General features: G+C 36.2%; 1 protein-coding gene across 1 annotated transcript in view; it reads right to left on the bottom strand.

Moving 5' to 3' along the window:
- Positions 1–12,131, bottom strand: part of SEMA3E (semaphorin 3E) — a 360,049-nt gene that overhangs the window by 128,496 nt on the left and 219,422 nt on the right. The window contains exon 4 of the mRNA XM_043968536.1: positions 8,581–8,700. Within this exon, the coding sequence (XP_043824471.1) occupies positions 8,581–8,700 (120 nt within the window). The remainder of the gene's footprint in view (positions 1–8,580; positions 8,701–12,131) is intronic.

The raw sequence follows: 12,131 nt of genomic DNA on the forward strand, positions 1-12,131 counted from the left end.
GACCCTGGGCAAGTCACTTAACTCCAATTGCCTCACTAAAAAAATTAAAAAATTAAAAAAGAACACCAGGTATGGGGGGGGGCAGGCATGGGGCAATGAGGGTTAAGTGACTTACCCAGGGTCACACAGCTAGTAAGTGTCAAGTGTCTGAGGCCGGATTTGAACTCAGGTCCTCCTGAATCCAGGCCCAGTGCTTTATCCACTTCACCACCTAGCTGCCCCATTTTTGTTTTAAGAACATCAAGTATTTTAACAGGTGAGGAAGAGGAGAAAGTATACTAGACAGAGACCACCTGTGCAAAGTCATGGAGACAGTAAATGAAATGTCACATATAATGAACAGCAGCAAGCAGGTTACTTTGCCTAGAATGAAAAATGCATGAAAAAGGAGTAATAAGAACTAAGCCTGGAAATGTAGGTGAGAACCAGACTCTTTGGGTTTAGAATGTCAGGCTGAGTATGTATTTTATGCTAGGAGCTATAGTAAACCATTGAAAATATTTTATTTGGTGGGGGCGGGGGAGTAGTAAGGTAGGTAGTGGAAGGAAGATAGGAGATTTAGGAAAATCAATGTAAGCTATTTACAGGATGATTTGGAGAAAGAAAAAGCTGCATGTAGGAAAACCAATAAGGATTGCAATAATCTAAAACAGAGGTGGCAATATTAAAAATATGTACCTTTTAGGGTTGTTGTAAGGATCAAATGAGTTCCCATATATGAACATATAATAACATATACTTTGCAAACTTTAAAGCATTATATAGGTGCTAGCTAAAGCTGGGGAATGCATATATTTACATGTATACATACACACATGTATATATATATATATATATATATATATAATATTATATTATATATATAAGGTATATGTTTATGTGTATATTTATGGGAAGGTAGGCCAAGCACAAAATAGTTGGGCCATGCAAATGATTATTGCTATTATTGTGGTGGTTATTGTTGTAAAAGACTTCAAAACAACTTTTAATTTAAATAGTCCATTGAGAGACAATCATCTTGATATTTTAGCACTCTAAAACAACTAGTTTAAATGATTTTGACAAAATTTAACTAACTCCATATTTCTATATTCTATAACCTCAAAAAAGTTTTATAAGAAACTTGTATTCCACTCAGGTTATATAATAAAAGAAATTACACAGATAACCTCTGATGATTTAATTCAGTCTTACAGTTGTCTATATTACAGAGGAATCTTGGAACCAATTTCCAAGATACTTCAAGCTAACTAAAAAACATTCTGTGTATACCCAGCAAGATACTTAGCTATGGATCTATGTTGTGAAGACTACTGAACTTGACTCAGAAGTCCTAGGTAAAGTCTTAGCTTTATTTATAACCTATGTGCTCTTGGGCAGACCAATTAAACTCTCTTAATATCCAGCTTTCTCACTTGTAAAACTACAATTAGCAACTATTTAACCTGTCTCGAGGAGTTAATAGGAGAATCAAATGAGATAACTTATTAAAAAAAATTTGTCATTCCTCTACTCAATAACCTCTGTTGGCTCCCTATCACCTCTAATAGCCAATATAAATTGCTTAGTTTGCATTAAAGCCCTTCATTATATAGCCACTTAAAAGTTCCCCATAACCTTATCATGTTTTCCATGTTCTAACAGGGAATCTCATTAAGGAATGGCTTGTTGTACATCCATATATCAGTACTGAGCTAGCTTACTCTTCTAGACCTACTTCTCATTATGCCACCCAGCTGTTGGATTCCTTCCTTTTTGTGAATGGCACCCAGTAACATTTGTCAATGGCCCAGAAGGACCTCTGAACTAATAACTGCATATATGCCAGTCAGCCGTAATCTCTTGATTCCAGCAGGGTGGTATATATTTTCAGCCAGCTCACCCAACAGTCAGTTCCTTTGATCAAGGTTTGATTTGTGACCAGCAGTTATTCTACCTTTAGAATTATTCCCATGCTGCTAAAGCAGGCAGGAGATGCATCACTGGAATGTCCACCAGGATTTCTGGTAAAGATGGCTTCATGAATGAAAGCCTAGCTCCCTGGGCCTAGTGCAGCAGAAAACACAATACAGCACCAGCCCAAATAATACTGAAGAAATTTAATGAGAAATTATAAAAAGTGACTTCATCTCAAAAGTGTATTAAAAAAAGGTCAGCCAGAATCCCCTTGGAAAGGTGGCTTGTCAGCAAAGACAGCAAATGGAACCATAAAATGGTAAAAGACACTTGTACCCTACAAGGCTCAGTATCATAATTCAGTGAAAGCAGCAGACTTTCACAATAATGCCTTGGGGTCATCAAAAAACCATAGCAGAAGCTGGGAAACACCCAGGAGTGGCAGCAACTAGTGTGGGTGCTTCAGTGCTCAGAACCGAATACTCTAGTGCCAGGTCTTTAGCACCTTGTCCTGAAATAATATAGAGGGCCCTGAATTTCCAACATTTTGGAACCCAAAGATCCACAGGGCTTAATATCAGGGGGTGGAGGTAGAGACAAGGGTGTGGGGCAGGGGTGGGGGGAAAGATAAAGACCATATAAACACTTTTTTTAAATCCATAAAGGAGTACATAAAAACCTCAGAAGGAAACACAGACCAGCAAGGCAATTTTGAAAATAAAGGCTGAAATTATTAAATACATTTTAAAAGTAAGTGGAATGGAACAGAAATTCACAGTTTCATGCTTAATCTTATTATGTTCTAATTTGTATGTGGCTATGATGACGGATTATTTGGCTTTAACTTTTACAAATAATAAATATAGAAATTAGATAGATAGATAGATGATAGATGATTGATAGATAGATGGATGATAGAAAGAAAGAAAATTGCTACCAACTAGCAAGAACAGAACTCGACATGTTTACCATTTTGCAGGTGAATTGGACCATGAGAAAGAACTATTCAAAAACACAGTACAGGTATGAGAAATTGCTTTCTCTTGAATAGATATTCTTACTTGACTTGTCTATAAGTGACATGGCACTATAAAGGACAATCAGAATCCTGGTCTATTCTGTAGGGTCCTCTAAAATTGTGTCATAAAGTACACCCACAGTTATATATAGAGAATGGGCAATATGTGCTGATACACCCCAAAATATCTGTTCCTCACTTTATACATGACAATTTCTGCAAGCATAATTAGACACCCTTGGGATTTGACTCTATTCTTGAAGCATATCAAAGTTGTTAAGATGTAGTGAATAATCCCCAACACAGGAACATGTGGTTAAAGGAATCTTCAGTAATTAGAATGGTTTTATTCTCTCAGATGGCAACAAATTCTTCTTGGAACCTTCCTTCATTTTTTTTAAGATCAATCAATCAAGAGGGAAGCTAGGTAGCACGGTGGATAAAGCACCACCTGTGGATTCAGGAGGACCTGAATTCAAATCTGACCTCACCCCCTTGACACTTACTGGCTGTGTGACCCTCAGCAAATCACTTAACCCTCATTGCCCCTCAAAAAAAAAATCAATCAATCAACCAACAAGAATCTATCATAGACATACTACATGTCAAGCAATAGGACTAAACAATACAATGATGAAACCAACTCTTCCCTCAAGGAGCTTACACTTACTTTACTTGGCTGCTCTGTGGTAAAGTGCATAGAAATCCAGATTGGGAGTCACGAAGAACTGGGTATGAATTCTGTCCTAGACACTTATTATGAGACTCTGGGTAAGCCACTTAACCTTAGCATTCATCTATGAAATGGAAATAATAACAGTACCTGCCTCAAAGATTGCAGTAAGGGTCAAATGATATAAAAAGATTTGTCAGCCTTAAAGTTCTATAAAGAATTAGTTATTAATGTCATCATCATCATCATTCAAATAAAGACTATGGGGGATCAGAAATAATTGTAGAAGTCCCCTTTTATGAGGCCCCTTTTGCGACTAGCTATCACATTCCCAATCCAGTCCCTTTAGGCCTAGTATAAAAATTCTTTTGTCTCTTTCTCCTTTGGTGCCAGGGCAGTATGATGTAACTAAGGGACCTTTTCTTGGAACCATGACAATACCACTATTCACCTGTGAAAAATATTCTAGCTTTCATCATGGTTACACTAACCCCCAGTATAAATAATCTCTCTGTCCTTCTTCCCTTCACAGGCTCCTCTAAGTCCATGGTCTCAGATAGAGTTTCTTCGAGGTGATTTTGGATGCCTAGAATAAAGGGAGAGAACTACTGAACCATCAGAGAGGTGATCACTGGTTACAATACCCATAATTGCTTTCCCAATGGTTTACCAGAAACACTACTCTCTTCCAAGTAGAGCAGGTCAAGGAGAGATGGCTTCATGACATCTAAAGCATCTGTCACATCTTGATGCCTGCCAAGAGGAATATTTTCAGCAGACCCAAGAGGAATTAGTTTAATCCAATACAATTAGCTATATGTATATAGGTTGCCTCTCTGGCATATATTAGAATAGTTCAACTCCCCTGTTTAATATCATCTGTGTCCAGACTTTGGTATAGTACATCTCACAACAGACTGACATATACGAGTCCTAAGAAACATAAGCCCCACATGAACTTCTGCCTGCTTTTCACAGGGCCACAAAGAAGAAATATGCAAAGGCATCAAGGGAGCCAAAATGCTAACACGTTTCTATGAAGTTTGTTTATTGTGCACACCATTCCCTTATATACACTGCTCTGTGAATCACCCACAGGATTAGCTGGCTCAAAATCTGTATTACCAGTACTGAGTCTAACTAACCTACATACTAATTCCATGCCACAGAGTGGAAGAGTTCTGAATCATGGTGTCAAGAGACAGCTTGAATTGCAATTCTCCCTGGCACTTTCCAGCTGGGTGACCATAGGCATTTACTTACCTCACAGAATTGTTGCAAAGATCAAAATGAGGTAGTGTATACAAAATGCTTTGTAAACCTTAAAATTCTACATGGATATTGTTATAATCTTTCTCCTCTGAATCTTGAGCACTCCAAGTATTATGACCTTCTCTCTGTATCTGATACAAATAATTAAGCAGAAGGAGTTAATGGACAAAGTCCCAGACTGGGAGGTAGGAGACTCTTTCTCATACTTGCTGGTGTTGACAGGTTGCTTACCCTCTCTGACCATCAGTTTCCACATAGCTAAAGTGATTATAAAAACACCTGTCCTGCCTTAAAGTAAAGAATTGTTGTGAAGATCACTTATGATAGCATGTGTGTGAAAATACTTTGGAAAGCATAAAGCATGAAATGAATGCAAGTTATTATTATGTAAGAATATAAACTACAAAATAAGACATAACTTCTAGGCTTTGCAAATATTAAATGGAGTGTGAGACATTTGAACTGTCTGGTTGATCTAGATAGTTGTACTAACTAATTTGCATTGAATGTCACTAATAAATGAACAAATATTCTAAAGACAATGGGAATCCCTCCCTCATCCTACTTTTTCTTCTGGATGTGAGAATTCATTTTTGCACTGTATAAATACTGGGCACTCTGTCCGTGCATAGGGCATTTGTCTCTCATCACTAAAACATGTGCACTATGATTTTATTGTAAACAATTCTATGGAATCAGGTCACCAAATCATAAATGATGCATAGTTTGGAAATTCCATGCCTAACACACAAAGAAAACATTAGTTGCACAGCTGTGATTTCTACACTTCACTTAAAGCTCTAAATTGATTGTGTGAAGCAAAAAGTACTATTGCCAATATTTGGAATGAGTTCCTGTCAATGAAAATTTTCAAGTAGGCCAGATGACCACTTGAGTATGCTGCGAATGGGCTTTATTCTTTGGGTAGAAGTTAGAACAGATGATCTGGGTTTCCATCTGGCTCTCAATTCTCAGTCTATGATTTCTGAAATCTAACTCATGGATTACTTTATAAAATTTACAGTAATGAATACTGATTTTGTTTGAGGTATGACTCTAGTAAGCTAGGTGAGGTACCTACACAGCATGATGGATAGAGTTTTAGACTTCAGAATCAGGAATACCTTAGTTTAATGCCTGCCTTGAGCACTTACTAATAACCACATGACACTGGGATGGTCAATTAACCTAACAATACCCCCAGACAAACTTCAAAGAATATGTTACAGAACAACTGTAGATCTACAGTGGTAGAGAATTCACTCCAATAGTACTTTCCAAGCTACAGGTAGACCCCGTAATATAATGATGATTATTATGATGATGGTGATGGTAATGATAATGATGAAAATTGTTGGCATTTATATGATGCCTACTATTTGTCAGGAACTGCAGTACCTTACAAATATTGTTTCAAATGATCTCTGGGAGATAGGTGCTATTACTACCTCCATTTTACATTTGAGAAAACTGAGGCAAACAGAGATTAAATGACTTGCTAGTAAATATCTGAGGCCATATTTGAATATAGGTCTTCCTAACTCAAAGCCCAGAATTCTATCCACTCCACCTAGATGTTTCAAGATCCAAAGTCTATAACAGATGAAATTCCTAATTAACCTTAACAATTGCTACCATGTATTCCACCATGGTGGACTACAGGCATAGAATGTTACATGAATTGTCAGATGTGGTCACTTTGACACTTTATTCTCTAAAACTGTGTTTCTTTGTTACAATGGAGAAATCTATGGTGAGGGGTAGACACTTCTTAGACTGATAGAAAAACAATAAAAATAGTTTAAAGAAAGTAATAACTACCAAAAAACAACTTGTTGCAGTTTAATCTTGTGAACAAAAGGAAGGGAATTCTGCTTGGCAAACAGTTTTGAATGAATAATTCAAAGACTCTATGCTAAAAATAGAAGGGGGAAACCCAAAACGTTTCACAAAAGAATGAATAGGTGTCATTTTCATATAATATCCAAGGAGTAATAATGCCCCCAAATACTTATGATAATTTTTATTTCTGTAAGACAAGAACTGTTAGGACTGCACATTTTGAACAAATATGTTCTCTTAACAGTTTTTAAACCTGCTTTTTTGACTGCTCTTTTAATTAGAATGTTTACCTGCTTTTAATTCAGATTCATCCTTTCCTGAGAATCCTTGGTTGTAAAAAATATTTTTTTTTCTTTCAGGGTTTCCAGGAAAATTTTATTTTGAACAAATATTTCTGATGCTTTTATCTTTTGTATTTCATGTTATAGTTATTTCTTTATGAGCCATAGGTAAACCCCATGAGGGCAAGGGCCAAAACTTATGTAAACTTTGTGTCTTTGCCACTGCCTAGCTCTATACAAAGAGAGTATTTAGTTAAAATTTATTAATTATAGAATTGAATTCTATCTGCTTCTGTTGACATACAATCATAGATTTAGAGCTGAGAGTCACCCAAGAGATACAATGTCCAACCACCTCATTTCACAGATGAAGAAAACGAAAGTCTGGATATATTGTGATCTTTTCCAGGTCACGCAAAGAGTCAGCATCAAAAATGCCATATTAATCTGTGTCCATTGATTCTGGAGTAAGCATTCTTTCTACCAAATGCTGCTGGCTTACAAGCCTGATGAAAAACTTTGAGAGCAAAATTACAGAGTAATCACACCTTTTTAAGTTTTTTTCATCCTAAAAAAATCATTATATAAAAATGACTTTTCAATTAAGAATCTCTTTATTTTATTATTAATGGGTTTGGTTCTTTTTTATCATGATATGGATAATTAAGCACAGGGGATGAAATAAATATGGAATATGGAATAAAAAATACAAACACTAACAAGTTTCATAATTATGTCCCATTTGACATGACTGACAGTAAAGAATTTACAATTTTTTTTTGGACCTATTAAAGTAAGTATAGAAAAAGGTGAGTAACTTTCCACTTAAGTCCTAGTCAAAGGCTGCATGACCACTTGTTATGGACATTTTATAGGAAATTTTTGTACTATGTTATATAGGGAATTCTATGGCTTGAATAGATGACCTCTGAGGTCCCTTGTATTTATACGATTCTGTCAGCCCATGATATTGAAACATTTTGCACAGCAAAAATAAAACAGGAAATAGGAGCTAGTAAAAGCCGATTATGCAAATAAAACATTGGAACAAAGGAATATTTTTGTAAGTATATGGAAAATGGAACATATATATATATATATACACATACATATATACATATACATATACATAAATACAAACACTCACATACACATGTGTGTGTATATATTATATATTATATATATAGCTTTAAGATTGACATAAAATGTCAGCTTCAATAAATTTGGTAATGAGGATGAGGATTTTCTAATAATTCATTTTATTAAAACAAAACAAAATCAAACACAATGGAATAATAAATTTAAGGGAGAAAATCTTATAAAACTATACTCTTAGGTGTTTAAAATTACTTAATAGAACTCTTCCATAACAATAAAAAAGGAGGCCCCAAATTTGTATTATGTATATTATATATGAATATATGTACTTTTCTTTGATATCTTTTCAAAAAGAGAAATATATTTTCTCACAATTACCTTTTCAAATTCCCAACATGAAAGGATATTTCAAAACTTCCAGAAGAGAACATTCTATGACTTTTAATGCAAAATAATTGTAATTGTGTCTTTACTGTTGGCAAGACATAAGGATATCTTACCTCCAATTGGTGTCCAACTCTGATGAAGGCACAGAGCGGGTCAAAGGCTCCTGTGCCACAGGCCAGGAGATGTGTTCTGTTATAATGGTGCAGCACACGAACAAAATTTGCACATTCACTCTGTGACAAGGTAAAAACACATACACATGCAAGAAATGTGTTAGCAGGATAACAAACAAATCCATCATCCTCTTACTTCACAGACCAAAAATCATGCCTTAGAGTTCAGAGTTACTCTATCATCTAAGTTCAACTGCCTTATTTCAAAGATGAGGAAACTGAGGCCCAGTGAGGTTATGTCATTTGCCCAAGGTCACACAGTCAGTTTGCTCCCCTAAATTTTTCTGACCTCAGGATATGCCTGTTTTCTCTTTGTCCCACCAATATAATTACTCTCTTACTTGAGGGTGAGAATTTGATAGGATGACAATAGAAAGGAAGAGTAGAGAAGGGAGAGGTTTTGGCCTGATGTAAACAAAAATTAGTATGACCAAGTAAATGATTGGAGGGAAGACACCAAAGAATTCTAAAAGTATTAACTTGAAATATGAAGGCTGATAGTATACCCGTAATAAATGAATACATACAGCTCATTCATTTGACTAACATTTGTTGTATGATCAAGCAAAATATACATGGCTAGGGCTCCCAAAGTATTGGAGTGTGGAGATTCCTTTGGCAAGCTGCTCCACTAAGTAACCAAACAATTCCTGGTGCTATGCTTCAAGAAGAGTACTATTCGGCATAACTATAAACAGAGTCAGCATGGAGTCAGAAAAATATAATTGAGAAAATGTTTCTATGCCTCACAGGAAACATGTACACAAACTTTTGGGATATGGAATGTTATTGTGATTTTAAAAAAAACACATAAATCTTGTGATCTGAAATTTACAAATCTATCTGCAGCACTTGAAAATAAACTTGCTAATCTATGTATTTGGGTTAGCAGAGACAAAATAATCCACACAAAGGCTTTTTCTTTAGCATGTCACTGCAGATTTTATTTAGTCAGATAAATAAGGCACATTACAATGCATTCATTTTTAACTGGTTTGTAAAAGGGATGTGGCCAATTTTAAATACAGAAAATATGGTAAAATAATATTTACACATTTTTTCAATCATTTAGTTTTAAAAAAGAGAGGCAGTATGGTATAATAGAAAGCTAGTCCCAGAGGCAAGAATACTTGGAGGTTCTAGTCCAATCTTTGATATTGTTCTAGGTAACCTATGAGCTTTATTTGTTTGTTTGTTTATTTATTTTGTGGGGCAATGAGGGTTAAGTGACTTGCCCAGGGTCACACAACTGATAAGTGTCAAGTGTCTGAGATCACATTTGAACTCAGGTCCTCCTGAAACCAGGGCTAGTGCTTTATTCACTATGCCACCTAGCTGCTCCATCTATGAGCTTTAAAATAAGAAGAGTAGTTGCCAATCTGAAGTGGTAGAGGAAGTTTCTTCAATGATCCTTCCCTGCACCAATAAATTTATAGATAAAACCAAACAAATAAATTACAATTAAAAGCAATTCTAATGAAGTCAAACTGAGTATTATGAATTTTACTTTATATAATTTGTATAATAATCACAATAATAATGTGTCAAAATATTTTTGAGATATTAAGTACACTGATATTAGGTAGTTAATTGTAGCAAATGACATGTTATGTGGGGGCGGGGTTATGTATATGTTTGTGTGTGTGTGTGTGTGTGTGTGTGTGTGTATGTGTCCAATCTCATCACTTACAGCAAACTAGAATGGAATATCCTTGAGGCTGGGATGGTGACAGTACTACTGCTATGAAGTTCCTGGGCAGAATATCTCCAATCAACCATGTGAAGCTTTACTTATGGGTCCAAGGTTTTATTCTGTGGGTTAGCCATATCAGGACAGTTAATAAAACCTGATCGTTTCCTTTTCCTCTTGCCATAGGTACACATGATGTTTACACAGAGCTGGAAGCATGAGTTTTCCCTGTCATGTCACAATGACACAACTTTCAGAGAAGCAATTAGACAAAATTTTTGCTGCTGATTTCACATGTGTAAGTGACCAGCCGTCTGCTGACCACTCAGATCTTAGGGAATGTACTGGTCATTTTCTTGCTCTAAACAATTTGGTACAGAAAAGAACTAGGAGGAAGAAAGAATACTTTGTCTCCCATAGTCCATTCTGGTTCTGTTGTGGGTATAGAGTGGGACCCCAAGAAACCTAAAGATCCCAATGCCCAAAGCCAAGAGAAAAACAGCTCTCTCTCCCACCTCAGGTATGAGGTGTGGCAGGACATGACTCCAAGTATGCTAAAGAAATACTAAGGTCTGCAAGAGGATAAGTAGGATATGAATGAATGCTGCATATCTTCTTGATACCCTGTTATCAAAGATCACCTCTCAGTTATCTGGCCCCAGTGTTTGCATTTCCCCTTGCTTTGTAACTCCCTTACCTTCCTTTGTTTTATAAAGATACTAGGTCTTCTCTTACTCCAGTGGGACAATCACCAAGGTGATCTGTTCCCTGGCCATATATTCCTCTCCTAATTCCTAATAAATTTCTTTTTATTTTACAAGATTCTTGATAAACCTCCAATTCTTTGGTTGAGATAGCCCCATCCATCCCCCCATTCAGGTCCCAAGTCCCTCCCAAACAGTTCCTCTTTCCCAGACTGAAAGAATAGCTTCTATCAGGTAATATAAATTGCCTCCCCTGTGGCTAATACTAAAATTTGTACATATGGGCCAATGGGTAGTTTCAGCCAATGAGTTAATCTATGGAGAATCTGTGGAGGCATGGTAAGAGAGCAGGGTTACTATAACCCTCTTTAACTCCCCACTCATATGATGTCCACTGAATTTAGAGTAAGAGAGCATCCCTGTATTACTTTCCCCCATCACAGATAGTGGCATGGGTAAGGAGGAAAGGATGACTCATTCCTTAATGGGTCAGAACCTAGAATAAATATATAAAGGTCTATCTTCTTGGTACCTCCCTTTTGCAGGGCTCACAAAATCTGTTCCCTTTGTGTTGGGAAAATTTACTTCTTCAATTCATAATTGTTATTAATACATTGAGGAAAAAGAGCTATTCAAAGATATTTGTTGCAACGGTATCTACAATGTCAAAACATAGGATAATATCTGTAATTATAGGACTTTGAATGGTATCCCATTGGACCTCCACACAATGTGAGGTAAGTAATACTTATATTATTGCCATTTTACAGATGAGGAAATTGAGGCTTGAAAGAGATTAATTGGTCTGGCTGTGGCTACATAGCAGGTTCAAGTTTACAACCCAGGTCTTGTGGATAACTTCACGTTCAGCACTCTTTCGGCTATACCACAAACAAGCCAGCTGTCCAATGACTAGAGAAGGACTGGTTGAATTATGGCTTACTCACTGCAATAGAATACTACAATAAGATTAATATTAAATATGAATATTACAAAGTGTTATGGGAATGGAGTGGGACCCCCAGAAACCTAAAGATCGCAAACCCCCAAGGAATCCTTGAACTCTCCCAGGGGAAGGGCAGCTCTGCCTCTTACCT

The sequence above is a fragment of the Dromiciops gliroides genome, chromosome 5 (assembly GCF_019393635.1).
Source record: "Dromiciops gliroides isolate mDroGli1 chromosome 5, mDroGli1.pri, whole genome shotgun sequence".
NCBI lineage: Eukaryota > Metazoa > Chordata > Mammalia > Microbiotheria > Microbiotheriidae > Dromiciops > Dromiciops gliroides.